General features: G+C 37.9%; 1 protein-coding gene across 8 annotated transcripts in view; it reads left to right on the forward strand.

Annotated features, from left to right (window-relative positions):
• The first annotated feature begins 11,534 nt into the window (after positions 1 to 11,534).
• The window catches only part of LOC111329668 (ZZ-type zinc finger-containing protein 3), a 51,027-nt gene continuing 40,763 nt past the window's right edge, over positions 11,535 to 21,798 (forward strand). For 6 of the 8 annotated variants that reach the window (XR_016000079.1, XM_088757199.1, XM_088757200.1 and 3 more), the window contains exons 1-9: positions 11,535 to 12,487; positions 13,287 to 13,347; positions 13,795 to 13,872; positions 14,750 to 14,897; positions 16,718 to 16,850; positions 17,373 to 17,472; positions 17,793 to 17,894; positions 18,191 to 18,286; positions 18,795 to 18,935. Coding sequence is in view for 7 of the 8 variants with exons in the window: in XM_088757199.1 (XP_088613325.1) it covers positions 11,901 to 12,487; positions 13,287 to 13,347; positions 13,795 to 13,872; positions 14,750 to 14,897; positions 16,718 to 16,850; positions 17,373 to 17,472; positions 17,793 to 17,894; positions 18,191 to 18,286; positions 18,795 to 18,935 (1,446 nt within the window). In the remaining variant the exon portion in view is untranslated. The remainder of the gene's footprint in view (positions 12,488 to 13,286; positions 13,348 to 13,794; positions 13,873 to 14,749; positions 14,898 to 16,717; positions 16,851 to 17,372; positions 17,473 to 17,792; positions 17,895 to 18,190; positions 18,287 to 18,794; positions 18,936 to 21,798) is intronic. The other 2 variants (XM_088757201.1, XM_088757202.1) reach the window with 2 other exon arrangements.

Below are 21,798 nucleotides of genomic sequence, written 5' to 3' on the forward strand. Positions count from 1 at the left end.
TTGAGTTTCAGTCATCAGTGCCTTAATTGTGTCAGCTGTCAATATTATGATTGTCAGTTGTGATAACTGAGGTTTTGGTTTTTTTGCCATGCAACTTGCATCCCTAAAATCATTCTATCACGCTCACCGGTATGGTTCAGGGCATAACCCAGTGAACTGATATTAGAAGATAAATTTGATTTAGCTAAATTAACAAGCTTAGACAAGACAACAATAAAAGGATATAGATCTGGCCCCGGTTGTTCAGAGGATGGATAATGCTATACACTGGATAAATCCTATCTGGTGGATAGCGCAGTACATTTTGGTAACACTTATCCGCTGGATAGCGATTTATCCGTTGGATAACGTTATCCGCTCTTTGAACAACGAGAGCCGGGTACTTATCAGGCAGATTGGCTTTCAGTTACTCAGTGATTATCTGTTTAGAAAGAACTTTGGTGTTAACATGTAGATGAAAGACAAACGTTGATATTTTTGTCGTTCATTTATTTATAGAGCACCAGAGCTAAGCACAGACTTTTTCCTACTGCTTAACATCAGTGTTGCTTTTCTCTATGCTTTTTTCCATACATTTCCCAAGGTGTTTACAAGGAGAATTTATTTAACAATCTAGAGCTTCTTTAGTTGGTGATCACTTCCTTTTTTCTCTTGACCTTAGTGTGTGATTCAAGGGTGATATTGTTGGGAGAAACTAGATGCTAGTCACTTTTAAGGGTCAATGATTTAAGAATAAAGGGGCAAGTTTATAAAGGAACCGTGCATGCTGTGTTGGTGGAGTTACGAGGTAATGAGTTGATAATGTAATTTGGTCTCTGTAAAGAGTTTCAAAGCTGGTATTTATAACGCTAGCCCTTCATCAGAGTGAAGAGGACTATTCTCAAAGACTAGACCTGAAGTTCAAATGATGATTCTTTCCTGCCAGGTCACCACATATCAGAAGATGGGTAGAATATTCTTTTTTTTTTTTTCGAGCAGAATTTGTTGAATCAGACTTGGTTTAAATACATGAAACTACATAAATTAAGGTTTAAGAATAGGATCAAGAAGCGCTTACCCTACCAGCGAAAAGGCATTTACTGATGCTTTAATGCTAAATTCACCAGTATTAAATAAGAGGGTGGGGGATTGCTTAACACCTTACAACCAAACATCAAAAGCTATATTGATTTTCTCCATACTGTTCACCATACATTCCCTAGGGTACAAACAAAAGGAACTTTTTTAAGTTGGTGATCATTTCCTTTGGTCTTCTGAGCTTAACTAGTTTTTTTAGGGGTGATATAGTGAGAAAAAATTTTATGCCAATCACTCCTAGGGGTTACATTTGATAGACAAGAGCAATGTAGTTCCTTTTGAATGAAAAGAAGCGAGATTGATGCCACCCGTCCAGAAAGTGCTTGAACTAAAAAAAAAAAACGCAAACTTGATCATGAATTACAGCAAATTAGTACTGCGCGTCGCTGGGTAACGTCAAAAATTGCCCAAAACGGCATTCGAGAATTTTTGGATTCATGAAAAACCCGGAAGAGGCATGCAATTTAAGTTTTCAGGCCTGAAAAGCTGTGAAACTTGAGCGAGGGTCAACGAACGTTAAAACCGATAAAAGAGGAAACGTTTCTTTTTGTTTTGTATTTTTTTTTTAAGAACAAAATGCCCGAAATCATCTTGTGCGATTGTGCCATTGTTTCAATTTGTTTGATCGCAGTTTTTTCCTTCAATTAAAATCTTAACAATAAAGATGAGAGCACTACAAACCGTTTATGTGGTGTTTATTTAGTGTTTCTTCGGCATTACCGGCCGTGCTCTGTTCATCATATTCACGCCTAGCTTCCAATTAACATCCGTACCGCAAAGGAGAATACGTCAATGCAAATGAACGTAGCTAGCCGCACCCGAAACAGGTGAAGTATGGTAAGGTTTCCATATGTGGCTCTCATTGGCTATGTAGCACACTGAAAAATCCCTTTACAACCGCAGGGGACATGATTTTTCGACAATGATTACAGTGACGAGTTGCGATAAAGGATTTGTTTCAGGATAAGTACTGAGACAACCATTTGGAAAATCTACCTCCAAACGATAGCTTTACTTCGGCCAAAAACGAGGTCTGTCAAAGTTCAACTTTTTAGGTTCGCTTGAAAAAATCAAGGACTTAGAACGATGTAAAATGTGCCCTCTAACTTTTCCTACCATTTGTGATTTTTGTTGTTCTAACGAGTACTTTAACTGCTGTATCTCGTCCACTAAAGAAAAAGTCACCTAAACATACGCCGTAAGTTTTGGTTAATATAGGGGCTATGAAGGAAATTCAAAAGCGAAAAAATGCACTAAATAACTCGCTCAAACTTCCCATGGGTCGCCCTGTTTTGGGAGTCCCCGAGAAGAGTATGAATTGAAACAAAAATCGAAGTCCGAAATATGTTATAAGGCCGAGTTCCTGAATAATCTGTCCTTGCTCTCTATGGTGGACGTCATTTTCTGTTGCATAATTACCTCTGACTAACGAATCTAAAGTAAGTGTCCTTCGAAGGCAAACTGAGTTCAAGTGAAAGTTTGCGTAAAAAAAGATGTTTGCTTTACGTATACCCATACAAAATCCGCTTCGATTGGTCCGCGTAGATAAATATTTTAATACACAGATTGAAAGAAACTCTTTATCATTTCGTTTTGTCGGAATTATGGCACTTTGTGGCGTGTATTACGGGCTAAAATGGATAATTTGGCACTCTCGCGTACAGTTGTTCAGACCTTTTTGTTGTCGTTTCTTCGGTTTTTACTCTCTTGTTGTCTTCCAAAGTGATTATAATAGTGATAAAGGTTATGTTCTTGGGCGTAAATATGTTTGGGGCTCTTCTCCTTTTATCCCTTTGCCTAACGGCCCAGCTGCTACAATGACTTTGAGTCCAGCTGGCTCAAAACATATTTATGCTCGCGCACATAAACTAAACAGTGTTTCATATACATGAACTCTATTGTTTCATCTGTGAACAGTGGGGTGTAGTTATGAGTCGCATCCAGATTCGTATCTGCCTAAATTTGCGTCGATGGTAACTCTTTTCAGCAATCTCCTATACTTTCTAGGACATCACATCTGATCTCTGTAAGTGCGCCCGTACTCAAATTTTCGGGCGCCAAAATTCAAATCGACGACTTCAGCTCTTAGGAATCTTTGCAGCGTTGGGTTAGTTGAAAATTCCCTGTTATCTATTATAATCTTTTTAATTAAAGATTAATCAGTATCAAACAACAACAAACATATGAAACATATGTGTGAACTGCGGTTATGAGACGTATATGAGAACGATCCTTCGCAGTAAAGCACTATTTGAGCAATAGTGAAAATCAGACCTGAAAAAAATTTCAGGCCTGTACGGGATTCGAACCACTGACCTCTGCGATACTAGTGCAGCGCTCTACCAAATAGTGCTTTACTGCGAAGGATCGTTCTCATATACGTCTCATAACCGCAGTTCACACATATGTTTCATATGTTTGTTGTTGTTTGATTTATCATCTACGGGTTTATATCGAATTAATTTGATGGCCTGCTCCCAGTTGGCTTGTTAGCTCAATTGGTAGAGCGCTGCACTAGTATCGCAGAGGTCAGTGGTTCGAATCCCGTACAGGCCTGAAATTTTTTTTTTTCAGGTCTGATTTTCACTATTGCTCAAATAGTGCTTTACTGCGAAGGATCGTTCTCATATACATTAATCAGTATCTCGTTATTCCTTATCCCATTTACAGCTATTTGTACCATCGTCGTAAGAGCGGAGAGTGAATTTGAATACTCATTTGGCAATGAGTGACTTTTTATAAAACTAAGACGAGCGAAACTTGAAAGAATCTGAAGACTTTGAATACTTGAGATGTAAATTCTAACTCATATATGCCACTTTTCTCTATAATTATTTATTTATTTATTGCGCTGTTTGACTTTTGCTGCATGTCTTGTTTGCAGCAAATCAGTGTTTTTTAAGGGATCGCATGGTTTTCAGGGTGAACGAAAGGAACATCACTCTTCTCTAGCAGAGTCTAAAGAAGGGGGGGAGTCTATAGAAAAGTGACTACCAATGAGTGGGGTATTAATAGAATACTGCATAGCCTTCTGGGAGAATCCGGTAATTTTTATTGTGACACGACCTTAATCCTCCGATCGTCCCCCCCACCTCAACCCCCCTCTTTGGCGATAACTAATGACTGGTCTCTTATTTTCATTGCTTCGCCCTTAGAGATGAAAGGTTTTTTAATCACCAATGCATCCAAAGATGAGAGGTGGTTTGAGCACATCGTGACAGGATTCTACATCTCGATGTTCGTGATCACAATTATGACGAACTCGTTCCTCTTCATCGTGTTCCTCAAGAATAAATCGTTCCGCGACCTCAGCAATTACCTGATCGTCCAGATGGCTGCAGCCGACGTCCAGTACCTTTGCGTCACCTTCGCCATCATCGTCATAAAGAACCTGGATATAAAGCTGAGCCGGCCGACCTGCAAAGCTTTGTTGTATGCAGAAGGAGTGGCCAGATTTGCATCTTCGCTCTTACTGATGTTGATCAGCTTAGGAAGATCCACGTCTGTTTGCTCACCATCGATGTGCTATACATTAAGAAAAATTTCCGAAGTTAAGAAAAAAGTGAGCGTCGTGATATTTCTTCTATATGGGAGGATCAACTTGTTGATGCTGTTTTGTTTGCGTTGAACTACAATTTCTTCTCTTCATCATCCCACAGGCTTTCTTAAGCGTTTTCGTCAGCGCTGTGATTCTTCGTCTGGGTGTCCTTTTCGTGGCGTGTGACCCTGAAAAGTGGGCCCCTGGCTACAGAGTAGCTGTGACTGTTTCTACTTACACCCTTCCCCTGGTGGTAGAGCTGACTGCCTACTCCAGATCTTACCACAATATCAACCGAAGGCTTAGAGCTTCAGTGGGCAGCAAACAAGTTCTGATGTTTATCAAGAGGTCGTTGAAGGTTTTTGTGCTAATCGCTGTAGTTTTTGCAGTCTCTACGCTCCCTGCATCGATCATGGTGATTCTTCAGTCATTCCGTGTTTACACACCTAGCTATTTTGGTGGATACGTCGGAGATATGATTGAGTGCATTCCCTGTGTTACAAACGTCATATGCTGCCTGGTCTGCAGCCCTAAGTTTCGTATGGAAATCAGGAAACTCTTTGCAGGTGTGTTTCAGTCTATGGATTTATTGCCCTAAAGTTAAAATCCGAAATCTTTGAGATCACTCGCTCGGATAGAGAAATATGGTTCCTTCTCCTCATCATTATCCGACTTTTCTAAGACTTGGTAACGTACTTAGAATACATTTAGACTGAATTGATAGGAGAAAGATCAAATCAAACTACCAAGCGACAAACAGGCAAAAAGAGTGAAGGAGAACATCAAAAGAAATCAATGAGAACTCAAAGTACGAATGTGGAAACTGAGTTAAAACGTAATTCCTCAGTATTGCACTGCGTATGCGAATCCTATATTGTGCAAAACATTACGTAATTAGGTGAATAAGCGCGTGATCATTCCGAGAACATAGCGAATTGCTTTTGTCAATCAATGAACGTGTTTCGAAACGGTAACGGAAATGGACAAAGGGAAAAGACCACCAAACGGACACGCAGTTAACTCTTAATCCAAAATGAATACTTAAAACTCTAAAAAGCGAATCGACCAGAAAAAAAAAAGAATGAAAAAACATGGAAAACTAAAATTCTCGCACACGTTAAAATCGTAAGCAAATGTTTTCAAATTCGAAAACTCTCAGAGTGCGCGTGCTCGCTGGTCGTCTCCTTTCAAACAGGTATGATGGTCCTAAGCTCTTGAACGAGCACGGTGACCCATAGTTTTTTTTATTACTACCAGAGCAAGCTAAATGGGCTAAGATTGGCCCAATTAACTCTTTAGCAAGCACTGAGACAGAGATTGATAGGAAACGTTTAAGGTAAGTTTAAAAATAATCGGTGGACAACTTTTATTTCTGAGGAATCACAGGAAGCGCGGAGACACGCAAGTGACCAATCTGCAACCGATTGATTAGAAAGGGTGGTGCAAGTTTTTCAGACAAATCGCCGGTTCAACAAAACCAAAGTAGCTCGGGATTACTTTCCATACTCAGACTTGCTCTATGCCTCATAGTTAACACAGTGACCGGAGACGTTGATGATTCCTTAAGGTGACTGAACACAGTTTTTGATACCTGTGTTTCTTTCACCATTTTCTCTAAAACCCTTGATCTCTTCGGTCGCCAAAACTGGCAGCAGGCAAGTTAACAACGCAAACTTTGTTTTTTTGATAGTTAAGCTGACGTATGTGCCATTGCCATGGCTAAATGAGTAAATATAAACAAGCCTTTAAAATCGGATTCCTTTATTCGTAGAAAATCTAGTCATTAGGTTTTCTTTAGAATTTGCATGCAACGAACTTGTGACGATACTCACAAGTTAACATCATTTTCTCCCTTGTGAAAGGTTCACTCGATTATCTAGAATTTTACAATTTTTTTCAATACTCCAGTTACTTATTTCCTTAAGTATTTGCGTGCCAAATTTCATGAAATCGTAATCAGTGGTTCTCAAGAAATAGGCATATTTCCAAGAAAGCAATTCTCCATTCAATCGCAATTTTTTTACTTACTACGCATGTGCTGCATTTAACTGGGTTCTCTCGGTAACGAAGAAAAAGCTGAGAATTGCTGCATGGGTTCTTTGCACCCTTAACTTTTCTAACACGTCTTTGTAATAAAAGATTAAAGCCCTCAATACACTGCGCCAACTATAGAGTAAAATAGCACAGAAAGTGCGGATACGTGTTTAGTAAATAAAATGATCGCTCTATTGACGGCATGTTTGTTTTTTGCAATCCTTGTACGCGCCCTGAATTGCATCAGCAAAAGCGCGCGCGAAAACTGTGTTCGGCCACCTTAATTCCATTTTTTTTAGTCCAGTGATTCATGATTCATCAACAACTTGTTAACGGAAATTTTTTCACAAACTATATCTCAAAGTTCACGATTCCGGCCTTCTCGTCAAACTGCTTTGGTTAATGATTCATTATTGCGCCTCCACCCCCGTGAATATTTGACAAAGAATCAGCCTAACCTCTTACACAGCCCCGCACTTTTTGACAAATCTCGCACTTTCCTTGCTTCTCACTTGGCGTTTATTTACAACAGTACTCAGGTCATGTAACAGCGATGAATACATTTCCAGTGCCTCTACAGAAGGCGCGGAAAACGTAGACGGTCTTAACGCCGAAAACAAACAAACAACAGCATCATGGACAAGACCACTTTAAGATTGGATTGGATTCTTGGCGATGATCTATCTCAAGTCGTCATTCCAGGATCCGCTACTTTGAGGGTAGACACACCAGTCAGTACTGTTCCTCTTGACTCCATAGAGGCACCTCATATGGCCTTAGAAACTATTGCAGAGCGAGACGAAACAAGTCCCGTACGAGCAGCCGGAAAAAAGACTAGAATTAGCACTTGGGCACGTATGCGTCAAACTTCAAACGATCGACAGGTCCCGGGAGACCTTGCGGCATCCAAAGACTCCGTTTTAAATAGTGCGGACAGTGGAGTCTACTATTCTGGGGTGAGACTGGTTTATCCACGGAGACGATGGATAATATTATGCCAAAGATCTCCAAACATACCGTGAAGAATGTGGAAATAGGAAACCAAACTGAGTTCAGTAGGGTTGACGCATGTGAGACCGTGAAAGAATGTAGATAAGAGTAGCATTAGATATCTATTTTAAACAATTTGGCAATCCATCTCGCTTAAAAAAAGAAACGAACAATGGTGGAGATTCACCAAGCCGCGACGTCAATATTCACAAGTTTAGTATAGTCACAAGTCTAGAAACCTGCTCGAAGGTGAACAGCAATTTCTATGCATTTCTGAACTTGCCAATCAGCACGTGCCAAAAGTACCATTTACCTGTGCGGTATATACTTAATGCATTTATAATTTTTTAATGGCGGAGATGAGATGATATCATTTTTGGAATACACGTCTCTATTGAGTGAGCGACAAAAAACAAATGAGCACCTCACTAGATCGTAACATGAAGTCCCATGAGGAGCCTTTCACGGGACATTGTTGCAATGAGTTCATGCTTTTAGATATTTTTATTGTTTGCGAAACAATTCATAAATTTTACACGGGACTCACGTGGACAACTCGTTTCATTAGTCTTGCGCAAAAGAAGCAATGAAGCCTTTAATTATCAGAGCAGTTCGAAGAGTAAACTCATTAGGGAATTTGAACTGTCAAGCCTTTTCAGCGGAATAAACGTTTTTTTATCTTTCAATATGGGGGTGCTAAAAGGTTAAAAAGTCCACTTTCGCGAGCAGATGGGTCAGAAAAAAAAGGTCTAAAAGAAAGCCACGTTCGCCATTAATTTTGCCTTTAAAAAAACCCGGAACTTGGGTGGGGCATTTGAACACAATTTTATCCTTAAGGCTGGTTTTCATTTGCGACGGAGTCGGAGTCGTAAGAGCGCTTATGACCTAGTGAAAATCGAAAAACGGATTCGTAAGCGGAGTCATAAGCTCGACGGAATCGGAGTCGGAAGAATCAGAACGTTTCCATTTTCTTCCGATTCCACTTATGACTCCGTCGCTTACGATCTAGTGAAAACCGCATTGTTGGAGTCGGAAGCGGAAGCGGAAGAATAAACCAATCACAATGCTCAATTCCGGGCCCGCGAAAGTACAAATTTTGGCACCAAAGACAACATGGCGGACGAAGAGCAACTTTGGCTCTTATTAATCATTATTTTGCGCAGGCAGAGACAATACAGGAATAATATCGTTCGAAAAAGAAAGAAAGTTTGGGTTCATGATATCTATCGACGTCGAGCAGCTTAGGAAGAGTATGCTAACCTCGTCAGCGAACTACGACTTGGTGATCGTGAATTTTACTTTTGGTAGGTTTCGAGTATTTTAACTTTTAATTTCGTAATTTTACAGTCAAGCTTACACGTTTAAATTTGCTACGGCTATTTGTGCATTTTGGAAAGATGGAATCGAGCATTGTGATTGGTTTATTCTTCCGCTTCCGCTTCCGATTCCGACAATGCAGTTTTCACTAGATCGTAAGCGACAGAGTCATATATATAGGCAGCTAGAATCGGTGTTCTTCTTCCGACTCCGTCGGTTTGATTTTCACTAGATCGTATCGCTCCACGCTTCTGATTACGACTCCGACTACGACTCCGTCGCAAGTGAAAACCAGCCTTTAGGGTTTCGGGAATTGAACGAACCGGTCTAAAAAAGTTCAAACCACCAGGGGGGAGAGCGTTGCTTGGGCGATGTTGAAGCTTCGAACGGATTGATGGTCTTTGACGCATAAACTTCTCGTTGTCAGAGTCCGCGTTTCTTCAGGGAGCGTAGTCATTTTTAACTCCAATGATGCGTAAAAACGAATGGCTCTGGGGATGAGGATGAGGATGAGGATGAAACTAAGTTTTCTCTTACTAAGGTTGTTACATTGACATTAAATTAAACTCTTTTGCTGTGAAGTTCCTCATTTTTTGAAAAGCGATTATTTGTTTCAACCGCTCAGGCATAGCTCAGGTTTTGTTGAACACGTCAAACATTGATCTAATCAGATTAGTGTTCATCCGGCTGAAATTGGTCTGTAGATTTAAAAGATGGGGTTCATTTCTCTTTCGCAGAATCATCATGGCTTTTACGTGAAGGAAGAAACGCAATTTACATTTACAGCTGATGTGTGCAGGAAACACGATCCTTGTTCGATAGTAACTCTTTTGTGTTTTATCATGTCTATATTAGAAATGGCGATCACAGCCCTATATCGAAGGCACAGTTTTGGATATTCCACATGGTCAGCGAAACTATTTTAAAAAAGATTGAACTAAAGTGTTACATTGTTCATTTAACTATAATTTCCTACTTCTATTTAACGAAATAAAAGCTAACTTCAAATGAGTCTGAAGAGATGTTTAGGATTACATTGATTTTGATTGACTTCGCTTTGCAATTGATCTGTAAATCTTCCTCCTTCTTCGTTTCCAGGGTCTTCTGTCTCGCTCCCTCGAGAAGGGAAGAGAGTGGAACCCGGGAACGTGGTTGTTGTCACATGAAAGAAATGAAAGTTCATTACAAACTAAAACTAATGATCATCCCCGAACTTTCAAATGCGCGCGCATAATGAAAAACTTGTCCTTTCATTCATAACGTCACAGTCGAGGAAATATCGGGAACCAAGCAATCTTATCAGATTATTGTTCATTTCACCTGGACCTCCGGCAATGGCATGTATTGCATAACTTACACTCACTGCAAAAAGTTGTAAATTGGCGGAACAGGAAGACAACTAGGTGACCAATTTCGAGAAAACCTTCATGACGTAGAAAGGAAGGCAAAGACACATCTAACCCAGTCGCTAGACACTTTAATCTCCCCAATCATCCTAAGCAGGATATGGCGGTCTGCAGCCTTTCCATACATCTAGGCAGTTCGGATAGCTGCAAAACTCTAGAACAAAAATTTATCTTTCAAATTGGTACTCTAAATCCCCACGGTATCAACAAACGGTTTCATTCAGCTAATTTATTTTCGCTTTTTCTCGTCACCATGTTCCTATCATGTTCCGAGCGTAGCTTGACTACACGCACAACCCACAATTCCTCTATTCGCTCTGACGAAAGGCCAACGCTCGAAACTTCAGCTTGGAAACTCTTTACGGTGGCAAATTTCCGTTATCAACTCAGTCGATAAAACCAAGTTATCTCTAGCCTCCTCAACCCAATAAATCAAATGCACTTCACACAATTCGCATTTTTTTTGTATTTCAAGTTCTCAATGACTCCGTGTCATTGTCTCCTTCTTTCTGGCCTATGCAGCTGGCTTTATTAATTTATTTTTACGGCATTGATCAGGTGAAAATAGACCCGGTGAAGATGCATAAACATCAGCATAGCTAGGAGTAATTTCCTCAAAATTTTTTGTATCAAACTTTAAGCGGTGCGAGAGATATTCATGCCTATGCTTTCATGATTATGAAACACAGAAGCGCTAGCCTGTATCGCCCTTAGAACATAGCAGCCGGTCAATTTAATTTGGTGTGAGTACTTTGCCCCGTATTACTCCATTCTCATAATGCATACAGATCTTTGATAAAAGTAAACAATGGTGAAAACTATAGATTCCCCTTGAGATTATGGTTTCGTTTCAGATCCGGCGCCAAAAATAAGTCATGCCCAGGTAAACAGCTGTTTGCCCAAACCCTGATCGTTTGTTATTTTAAGTCCTAAAGAAACAATAAGACTGAACAGCTTACCCTTTCTTACCTTTCTCGAAGGAATAAATCATTTGTTTTTGCTTTATTCAATGCTTTGTGTTGAAAGGTATGTTAGAATCTGCACTGATTATTGACCGCACTAGCAATTGCACTTAGCATTCTTGTCACATTACGTCCATTACAGGGTACACTTCGTGGGATTTTAAATGACCAACAGTTGCGCCAAAGAATAGCCTCTGAGCTATTGAAGACTCAAAAATGTCAAAAATTGAAAGATGGCGGACAAGTGTGGAAAAACCTGGGAAAAAGGTACCTTGAAATAGAAACGATATGTTGGCGCAAAACTCGCTGGTAGAGATTTTTTTGATATTTTAACACTTGAAAAACTTTGGTTTTCATTTTCTTTTTTGCTCTTTTATTGTATTGTTGACCCATATCTCTACAGCTTCGCTATTATAGAATTTTGTCCTTTTTTCGAAAACGGAACATCTTAACGTTACAAAAATGAAAGAAATATTTGAAATACACAGGAAAATAACTATTTACTGAAAAATCAACGAAGACTGAACTTTGAATTCAAGCTGCGTGATTATATTGAGGTTAATTACAGAGGAAAATATGAAATCAAATGAATTGAACCGAACCGAAGAGGTTGATAACCACGGTCTTCCTTCCACTGTTGCTAGATTTGGAGATGTAATTAAAAATAACTGTTTGATGGAAAATGAGATAAAAACAGCAGAAACGGCAGTGAAGATAATTAATGAGGATGGTGAAGTTGATTTAGATGTTACAGCGTTTGGCTGCAAGGATGATGACCAAGCGTGTGGCTTATCTCTAAATGAATCCAAAGATTTAAATGAGGACAGAATCCCTGTGATAGATCCTTGTGAGGTTGTTGAGGATGTTGATGTTGGATTTAATGACCATTCTCGTGAGGAAGTTTCTGGCTCACAATCTAGCATGGTTGATCATGACAAGTTGGAAACAATCTGCCGCAAGACCTTTGATGAAAGGGTACTTCAGTTGCACTGTGAAATATCGGATAATAAAACAAGCAATGGAGTTCATGGTTTGGAAAAGGAGTCCCCTGCTAAGGAGACAAGCAAGTGGCGTGAGCAGCTTCTGAATGATGCTGAAGAGAATGATAATTACAATCGCTTCTACTTTGAGTCTGATCATTTAGCTCTAAAAGACAATAAGCAGTAAGTATTACAGTTTTACTCAGGCAAGGTCTGGTCCTGGCAGGGATACTTGGCTTAATTTTGTTGGGTATTTGCAGCTGGTCTCTCAGAACCCTGGCCAATTTTTTGGCCACTTATTAACCCCATTTTAGTCACTTTTGGTCATGTGTTAACAACTTTTTAACTGTCAATATTATCATTTTTAAATCCCTACTTATCAGAATTTTGATACTCAAAAATCCCAAAAATGTGCCGCTCCATTCTAGTAACTCTACTGAAATGCTACTATCATAATAGTTAATCCAGTCATGGAAATGCAACCACATCCAGAGGGTTCCTTCCCAATATCCTTTTACTAGGAAGTAAACCCCCCCCCCCCCCCAGTGCCTGATAAAAGAACAAACCAAAAAAACAGACTAACAAATCTTTCAGTCTGAAAAGTAACATTTTAGCATTGTTTTTCATTAACCCTTTCACTCCTGAGATCAGGTTAGTAGTTCTTATTATCTACAATTCTTATAGTAGTTGGGAGAATTTGGTATTGCATCAGCCAATAATCCCCTAATTGATACTTATTTTTCTTTATTCTCATTGTGCTTGATATTGTATTGATGTTGTAAAGAGAAACTCTGCCTTGGTCACTCAAGGGAGTTAAGGGTTATGTCATTTTTTTACTTTTTCTCTTACTTTTTTAGTTGAATGTGACTAAACTTAAAATGACATAGAGTCTTTCATAATCACCCCAACTCTAGTAGATTAAATCAGGACATACACCTGTAGGGGTACACAAATGTAGATTTTTTGTCTTCTTTTGTACCAGCTATCATTTATTATTACAAACCTTGCTGATGTTGGAGTCCCAGAGGAGTCAAGCTGTTAAGGTAATCAAAATTATCATCACTTAAAAAAATAATTTAATATTTGTGTGACATTGTAGAGTGTAGAGTGCCAGACTGCAGTGCAGGAGGTTGAGGGTTCAAGCCACCCACTGAACCAACATTCAGGGTCTTGAATAACTGAGGAGTGTGCTGCCTTTGCTATGACATCTGTGATATTAAAAATTCTAATCTTCTTGAATAAGCATGATAAACTATAGGTTCCCTCCTCCTGCATCTGCTCTGCACTACTATGCAGGGGTTGTTAAAGAACCCATCAGTTTAACTTCAAGCATCGGTCAAACTGTTTTTCTTTGTGTTTGCATGGGGATTGTGTTTGCTTCATGAAATGTAGTTTTAAACTAACTAACCCAAGGAGAGATTTTGTTCATGACATACATGTATCGACACTTTTTTATGGTGTAACTCTTTGCACTCTTTCTTTTTTTAAAGGATCTTGATAACCTTTATGAACAGCAAGTTAAAGCCCTCCAAGATCCTGTTAGTTTTGTGGAGAAGCTCCAAAATAAGGTGATACAATATTCCAAGAAAATTTTAAATATTAAATTTTTTTTTGGCTTTCGAGGATGACATCTGTCAGTATGCTACTCATGTTTTGAGAAGGCACCTTTTTAACTGTTTGACCCCCTAAGAGTGACTAACATCTAATTTCTCCTTACAATATCACCCCTGAATCACACATAAAGGTCATGAGAATAGAGGAAATGATCAGCATAAGAGTGACCAGCATCTAATTTCTCCTTACAATATCACCCCTGAATCACACATTAAGATCAGGAGAATAATTATAGGAAATGATCACCAACTAAAGAAGTTGTTGATTGTTAAACAAATTCTCCTTGTCAGCACATTAAAAGATATTTAGAGAACAGTATTAAGAATATTCCTAATGATTATTGGGTGTAAAGGCTTAATTAATGAATGGTTCTTAGTTTGTTCGATCTAATCAAAGCCATATCAGTTTTCTTAAAACAATATGAAAGTAAAGCCCCCAGTTTAAAATTAGCACCAAGTACAGTTACAACCTTTGTTGAGTGTTGTTGTCATAGAGGAAAGGGAGAAAGGTATCATCAGTCATCAGGGCTTGACACTAACTTTTCAACTTACAAGCCAAGTGGCAAGTGACAACTTAAATGTTACAACAATTTCAGTTTGTTTACTAGCCAAACTGGCTGGTGGAAATCAAAACCACTGGCCAAAACTGAATTTCTACTAGTCTGTAGCTAGTTGGCTACTGTCAGTGTTGAGCCCTGGTTGTGATGAGGATTGTGCATTTGCATGATTAATATGTTTTTTATAACATCTAATAAATGGTGTGAGAATGGCTGGTGGAAGACTTTGCCAACAGAAGTCTTATAAATTGGAAGCAATTTTCGTTTTACTTTAGCAACATTTAGATCTTCCACCACGGCAGAAGATTGTAAAGCTACCATCAGTTCCTTGGGAGGAGTACACAGTATCACTGAGTGCAATAGAGAGACAGAGACTAAGTAATCCACACCTCACCAGAGCCACTTCAAACAACCTGGGTAAAGGTATGAAGAGAAAACTGTTTTATTTAAGGAAAGCTTATAAATCACAAGCTGAAGGCATGTGAATTATAAGTTTTTTGCATGTTCTCCCAACATTCCAAGTGGCTTTATCACATTCTAGAGCCTGGAGAAAATGCTTTTTATTGTTTTTATGACATAACTAGTCACATGCAGGCTCAATAATCTGATAAAGCATTCGCTTGGAAACTGGAATTGGCCAATCAGATGATGCATACCATATTCACTATGTTATGATATGCATTAGACTTACTCTGAAAAGTTGGATTGGTTGAGTGCCTCAATCAATTAACAATTATTGCATGAGGTTGAGCATGATAGCAATAATTATCGAGGCCAAAGTTTGTGTTATCTGCCTCAGCCTTGGACTTTGGCATAATTATAACATAAACTGAGGCCTTGATAATAATCGCTATCATGCAAAAATTGGAGCCAGTAATTATTTTATTATGCATAATCCTGAGCTGCATTTGTAAAGACAAGAGCGCATAAGACTATTGTCTGTGGGTGTGACGTCACTTCTACATTTATAAAATCTACTGTCTGAAGGTATGATGTAAGAGAATGTAGAATAATAAACAATAGCATGTGAAATTGACATTGTAACACCAATATTTGCTGCAGATATTGCATTTATTATGTAGAGTTTAAAATCTGCCTAGTTCCCAAACTTCTCTTCCATGTAGTGTTCTCAAACTTTTACAAACGATAAATAATTAAAACAATCATTGAATTTGGTTTTTGCATGATATCATGAATTATCAAACCTGGTGTCTAAGTTATCTGCTGCAACCTTTGGCCATGACAGATAACTCAGACTGTGGTTTTTATAATTTCTAATATCAGACTGAACCTCATCCAATAATTGCTTATGATAATTGTTTCCAGTTTAATATATAGTATATTTTTGAACATCAGAGGCTGACACTAATGCACATCCAGAAAATACATGTACTTGTACATGTGCGGTAAAAATTCTAACATATAAGTACACTGTAAACTGTTCAGCCAAATTCAATATGGGATCCTTAGAATTTTCCTCTGTTGTAACATAATCTCAGAATTTATACCAGTGTATACAGTTATGATACAGTATACTAATGATTTACTGGATACTTTATATGAAGAAGAATCTTTTGTTCAAAGTTAAAGATCATTTTTATACCTGTTTCCAAGAAATAGGAAAAAAAATCTTTAATGACAATAATAGTGAATGCTCATAAATGTTTAGGCAGCTCTCAGGAATGTTTCATTTATACAAATGATCATTGTGTGGCATGTGCAAATGAAGCAAGACATTTGAAATAATTCAGCATACATAGTTGATGTTTATTGCTGCTTCCACGTGCAGGCAAGGGGAAACTTAGCCAGTGTTAAGCCATAGTGACTTTGTGTTTTGTCAGTAACACATCATAAGGCAACATTTTATGTTGATAGTGGAGAACTGTAACTCATTAAAATATCTCATTTGCAATTCTCGTTACAGTTTGATATACAATTCTTATGATGTTAGCCCAGAGAATTTGATATTGGATGAACTTATAGCTCCCTAAATGATGTTTTTCTTTATTTGTTTCACTTGTCTGCTTGATAGGCTATTGATACAATTGTAAGAATATCAAGAATATTAAAAGGTTGACTTGCACAGCCGTGATACTTGCTTGGTTTAAAGACCTCATCAATTGGTAGCCAATTTATGCTTTGAAACAACATTTAATTTGAAATCTTTTCGTGGAATTATTATTTTTTGGTGGAATCATTAGTAACACGAATGTGCATGATTTGAAGTATTATTTATTTTACAGCAGCTGAATCGTCATTACAAAGTTCCGATGCAAGTGAGACACTGTGTACTGCGCCTTCAGAGAGCAATGTTTACAGTGTCTTTGGAGGAGGGTTTGTTGCAAGCCGGCAAGGAAAAACACTAGAACGAGAAAGGCGAGTATCCTGTTCAATGTTAGTTTTGACCCCCAGTAATCCAAAACCATTGTGGAAGAATGAGTTATTGTTACTTTCCAGAGTGCAAAGTGGCTCATACAAGGGCAGACAAGGAAGAATCCTTCTGAACACACTGAGAATGGTTTTGTATCTGGTTGTCCAAGACAAGATGGCTTTTCTGCTGGACAATCAATATTTCTTGCTTTCTGTATTTCTGATTATTCATGTTAGGTTCAGTTTTTAATTCAATCCTAGATAGCAAGCTAGTATTTGGACAGGACAGCACAGGATCATGAAAAAGTACCTTCTAGGCCTGTTAATTGTGACAAATTTTTACCCTGAAAACACAGCATTACTTTTTGCAATGCTGTGTAAGTTTAAGGCAAATTTTTGTTCGTCTAAATTTTAGTAAGTCACAAGTTTTCAAGGCAGCAAACAAGTTCATAATTTATCTTTTCACCGTGTTGTGTGCAAACATTAATGTTTTCTTATTTTTGTGACCATTTACTTAATATTTAACAGTCTGACAAGCGTCTTCACTCCAAGAGGTAGTGAATTAAAGAATGGGCAAAACGACATGAAACCGGTAACCTTCAATCAGCCCTGGACTACTGAAGAACAGGTTTGTCTGGTTTTACCGGTACTTGTAAGCATAGAAAGAACTGGGGAACATTTGGGTATATTACTCATTGTCAGATTTTAAATAAATGAAGACCTCCCTGAAAGACTCTCAGTACATAGGTGTATCATGTCTTTGGCTGAAAGATTCCACTTTTAGAATTTCCCTGTGGTCCTTGAGGGATCGATGTTTTTCCATCAGAATGTATCCTCAGTTGCAATGGAATTTAATCTTATTTGAGGGACGATAGTGGAACTTTTGGACACCGACCTCACAAGATGCCAGCGGATTGGACATTTGACAAATTTTGTTTCTCTTTCCAGGCTAAATTGGAAAAGTTGTTGCAGATATATCCCCAGGAAGAGATTGAATCCAAGAGATGGGAGAAAATTGCTGCTGCTCTAGGGAATAGAACTTACAAACAGGTTTTGGTTTTACGCTTTGCTTAATGTAAAAGTCACAGACAATGGTTTTTGGCAACATCAGGATTAATTCTAGAGCCAACATTTACGACAATTTAAATGACACTTACCTAGTTAATTTTATAATAGACTTTATGTCTAATTTATGGCTCTAAATATATGAGTCCATCGCCCATCGACATATCCCAAAGACCGGATTGGGAACGTCCCACCTTCACGTCACTTTCTCTTGCCCCAAAATAATGGAAAGCTCTTAAACTATCTTTGAATGCTTATTCAATATTTTTGATTCCCTTAAGGTTGCCAGTCGAGTTCAGAAATACTTCATTAAATTAGCTAAAGCAGGGCTACCTATACCCGGCCGTGTGCCCAACATACCTCGGTTAGGAACCAGGGTAAGAGAGAAACTTTATTTTTGTAATTTTGTTGCAACAATGTCATGTTAAATACTTTGTTTATATTATGCATTTCTGACGTACTTCATGGATTGATTGATTGATAGCATTGCAAAGTAAATGGCAGTCAATGGTGGAAAAGGAATGATACTATTTTTTTTTTTTTTTAAACACGTTGAAATGTGAGGAATGAGAAGTGATTGCTCTATCCTCTACTCACTCCAGAAATAACCATTTATTAGATTTTTGGGTTAAATCTGTTTATTGACAGCTTAGTGTATCATTAAATACGTTTGCAAGCCCCAGGCGTCACTGGACAGGTTATAGGACAAGGTTTCTCATTCAAATGTGCTAATTCCACATATCTTGAATTTGCTAGTTGATGTATTATTGATAGACCAACTAAAACACTAGAATGTACAACTGCTCAAAAGCATCCACGGTATTCAGCATGTTGGTTCAACCTTGACGTGTTCTTTTAAAACTCTTTGACTAATTGGTCTTGCAGAGTAAGCGGTCTTCCCATCACTATCAAACTCTTGGGTTTCGAAATTCCACGTTTTTTCCTTCTTATCGACCAAAAGTCTTAATGGAAGAAGATGACGAAATTTTGAGTGTAGCTACAGATGACACCGTCGGATATGCATCGGTAAGCTGTTAGTTACTACATTTTACATTTCATCATCATCATCATCATCATCATCATCCTCTTTATTTGCCTTATTTTAACAATTAAAAAATAGTTAATTATAGCGATAACAGTTAGAAGGCGAGGAGACCCAAGAAGCCACCAGGCTTATGGGAGAGCCACCTCACTTACAATAATAAATTAAGTAAAGAAAAAGTGCTGCGAATGTGGGGCTTGGCCAATTCAGTGATTATTTATAATAAGTAAAAACTCTTGCAATTTCATTTTAAAGCTGAGAAAGTTTGACAAACAAGTGACGGAAATAGGGAGAGAGTTCCAAATTTTAGGACCTTGGTAGAGAATTGTAAACTGCTTGATATTTGTACAGCACAAATGCGTTCGATAATTACTGGCTGCTCTGGTACCATGGTATTGCAAAAAGATTGTGAAGCAATGGGGGTTATAAGTTATTTTTTAAATAAAACATAAATTTGGCGATTTCAAACGTATTGACTTGGAAAATATCTAAAATTCCTAGTTTGGAGAATAAAGGGGCAGAGTGGTCTCAATTCCAGGAGACGAAAGTGCCGTTCAGTATTAGCATTTTGCCTACTTTTGTAGGCGCGCAGAATATAACTCAATTGGTTAGAGCGCCGGATTGTGTTGTGCGGGAGGTCGAGGGTTCGAGCCCCGGCAGGATCAATACTCGTGGTCTTAAAATAACTGAGGAGAATTTGCCACCTTTCTATAATATCAAGAAATTAATAGATATTCTAGTCTTCTCGGATAAGGACGAATAAACCGTAGACCCTGTCTCCTGCAGGGTTAGGGGTAGGGACACCGCGGAAATACGTTTTTTAAGGTACGATACAGTATTTTATTGGTCAGCGGACACCTCAATGAAACTATAGAATGCCGGTAACTTTTACAATGTTTTCACCATGAGTCAAATCGACAGTGTAAAAAGGCAAAACTTAGAAAGAATACTGTAAACTTAGCTTTGAAACTCCGTTCACCTTTTGGATAGTTCTCAAGCTCAATTATATAATTTGCCAAAGCCGCACTGAAGTTGCACACAATATGAAATTGTTGTTTTTCGCTGGTGGCTCTGTGGCAACTGTTTATAGAAGGGCATAAACACTAAGGCTAAAAATGAGACGGTGTTTGAATGGCTGAAGCGGTGATCCGAGGACGCTGCACCATCAGGTTTGTGAAGCAGTGGCTTGAACCGTATAAATTGGCCTGTCAACGGCATTCTGGTCAGATTCGCTGAGAAGACAAAACCTGCCCGTGTAGCACGGACACCCTATCCCCACTAGTTATTGTATGTATCATAGTTAGCCAAAAACCTATGACTGTAACATGTATAGGACTGAAGCCCCCAAAAATACAAAAATTGGCTCAACTATAGGAAGAATAAACCGAGGTATGTTTAAGTACAAAATGTCCATTGTAATGGTAATAAATTAAGTTTTCACTTTCCACCTTAGTTTGTAATTTTTTTTTTCTAAGCTGTAATTTTTTTTCTGAGCAATAATTTTACTTTACCAACAAGTATTTGTTTCCCATTATAATTACGAATAATTTGTAGTATGTCTTTTTTTATGCTGCTCTTCCCTCAGTAATCATTTTATTTTATTTATTTATTTTTGCTTTTTCTTTTCTTTCTTTACTAACTTACTGCCATCTGCAACGTAAAATGTAGTAAGCTAACAGAATACTTCTGTTTCATATAGCTCCCTGATTCACAAAGTAACATTACCATCTTGGTACTACTAGAAAAAAAAATTTTAAAAAACAAATGTTCAAAAAACAAAAGTACTGAAAGGTAAAATAATTATAATAATATAATTTAATCGATTTATGTGAATAAAGCACTGTATTGTCTTTTCTCATATTGCAACAGCCTTGAATGACTCAACTATCTTCTAAACTTGATTTCTTATATTCATAAGCTGCCTGAATTATAAACGAAGAACTTATGTTGGGTGTGTATGGAGGTGGAAAGAACATAATGATTATGATGATTAATCTTCCAAATTAGAAATGTCAGAGGAAAATTATCAGAAGTATTTCTGAAGTCAAAGTTGTTTGTTAAAAATGTTCAGGAGAAAATTGATTAGATTTAGTCAGCTGTCAGTTCCCAGTTAACACTAAGTCATGAGGAGTAACCAAAAGCTTGAAATTAGCCTGTGTACTGCTGTGCCCATCCAGTCAAATAAAAATCAGGGATGGGATATTCCCAACCGTAAACAATGATAGCACCATACAAATGTCCTGTTCCCAACTTATTACTGGGGAGGGGAGCAATGACTACACTAGTTGTAGTCAATAAGAAATTCTTAACTAATTTCGGCAATATACATATATTTTGCCACCTTGAAAGAAAATGGCTACAAGGCAAATAGGAATGTTTCATAACAATGTTCTGTAGGGATATGATGTAATATTACTGATGGGGATCATAATTATCCTTACAGTGGCAGAGCATGTGATATGTATGCAAAGCAAAGCAAAGTTAATCTTAAAAAAAATGAATGGAAGAAGAGTAGTTGATTATTTGCATAAATTAATGCAATGCACATGCAAGATAGTGGAATATACTTCAGGTAAACATACATGTGCCTGTAAAAGTTTCAAATGACTGAGTTATAAACACTGATAATAATAATAATAATAATAATAATAATAATAATAATAATAATAATAATAATAATAATAATAATAATAATAATAATAATAAAAAGGTGGGTTTCATTGAAAATGCTTTCGTGTAAAACAGTTAGAGCTGTTTGGGAAATTAAAGTGGCTGTTGTTGCAACATAATAACGCTTGTTTAGTGATGTTTACAAAGGAGGTGGAAATCGAAGAAATTGTGAATTGT

This window comes from Stylophora pistillata, chromosome 4 (genome assembly GCF_964205215.1).
Source record: "Stylophora pistillata chromosome 4, jaStyPist1.2, whole genome shotgun sequence".
Lineage (NCBI taxonomy): Eukaryota > Metazoa > Cnidaria > Anthozoa > Scleractinia > Pocilloporidae > Stylophora > Stylophora pistillata.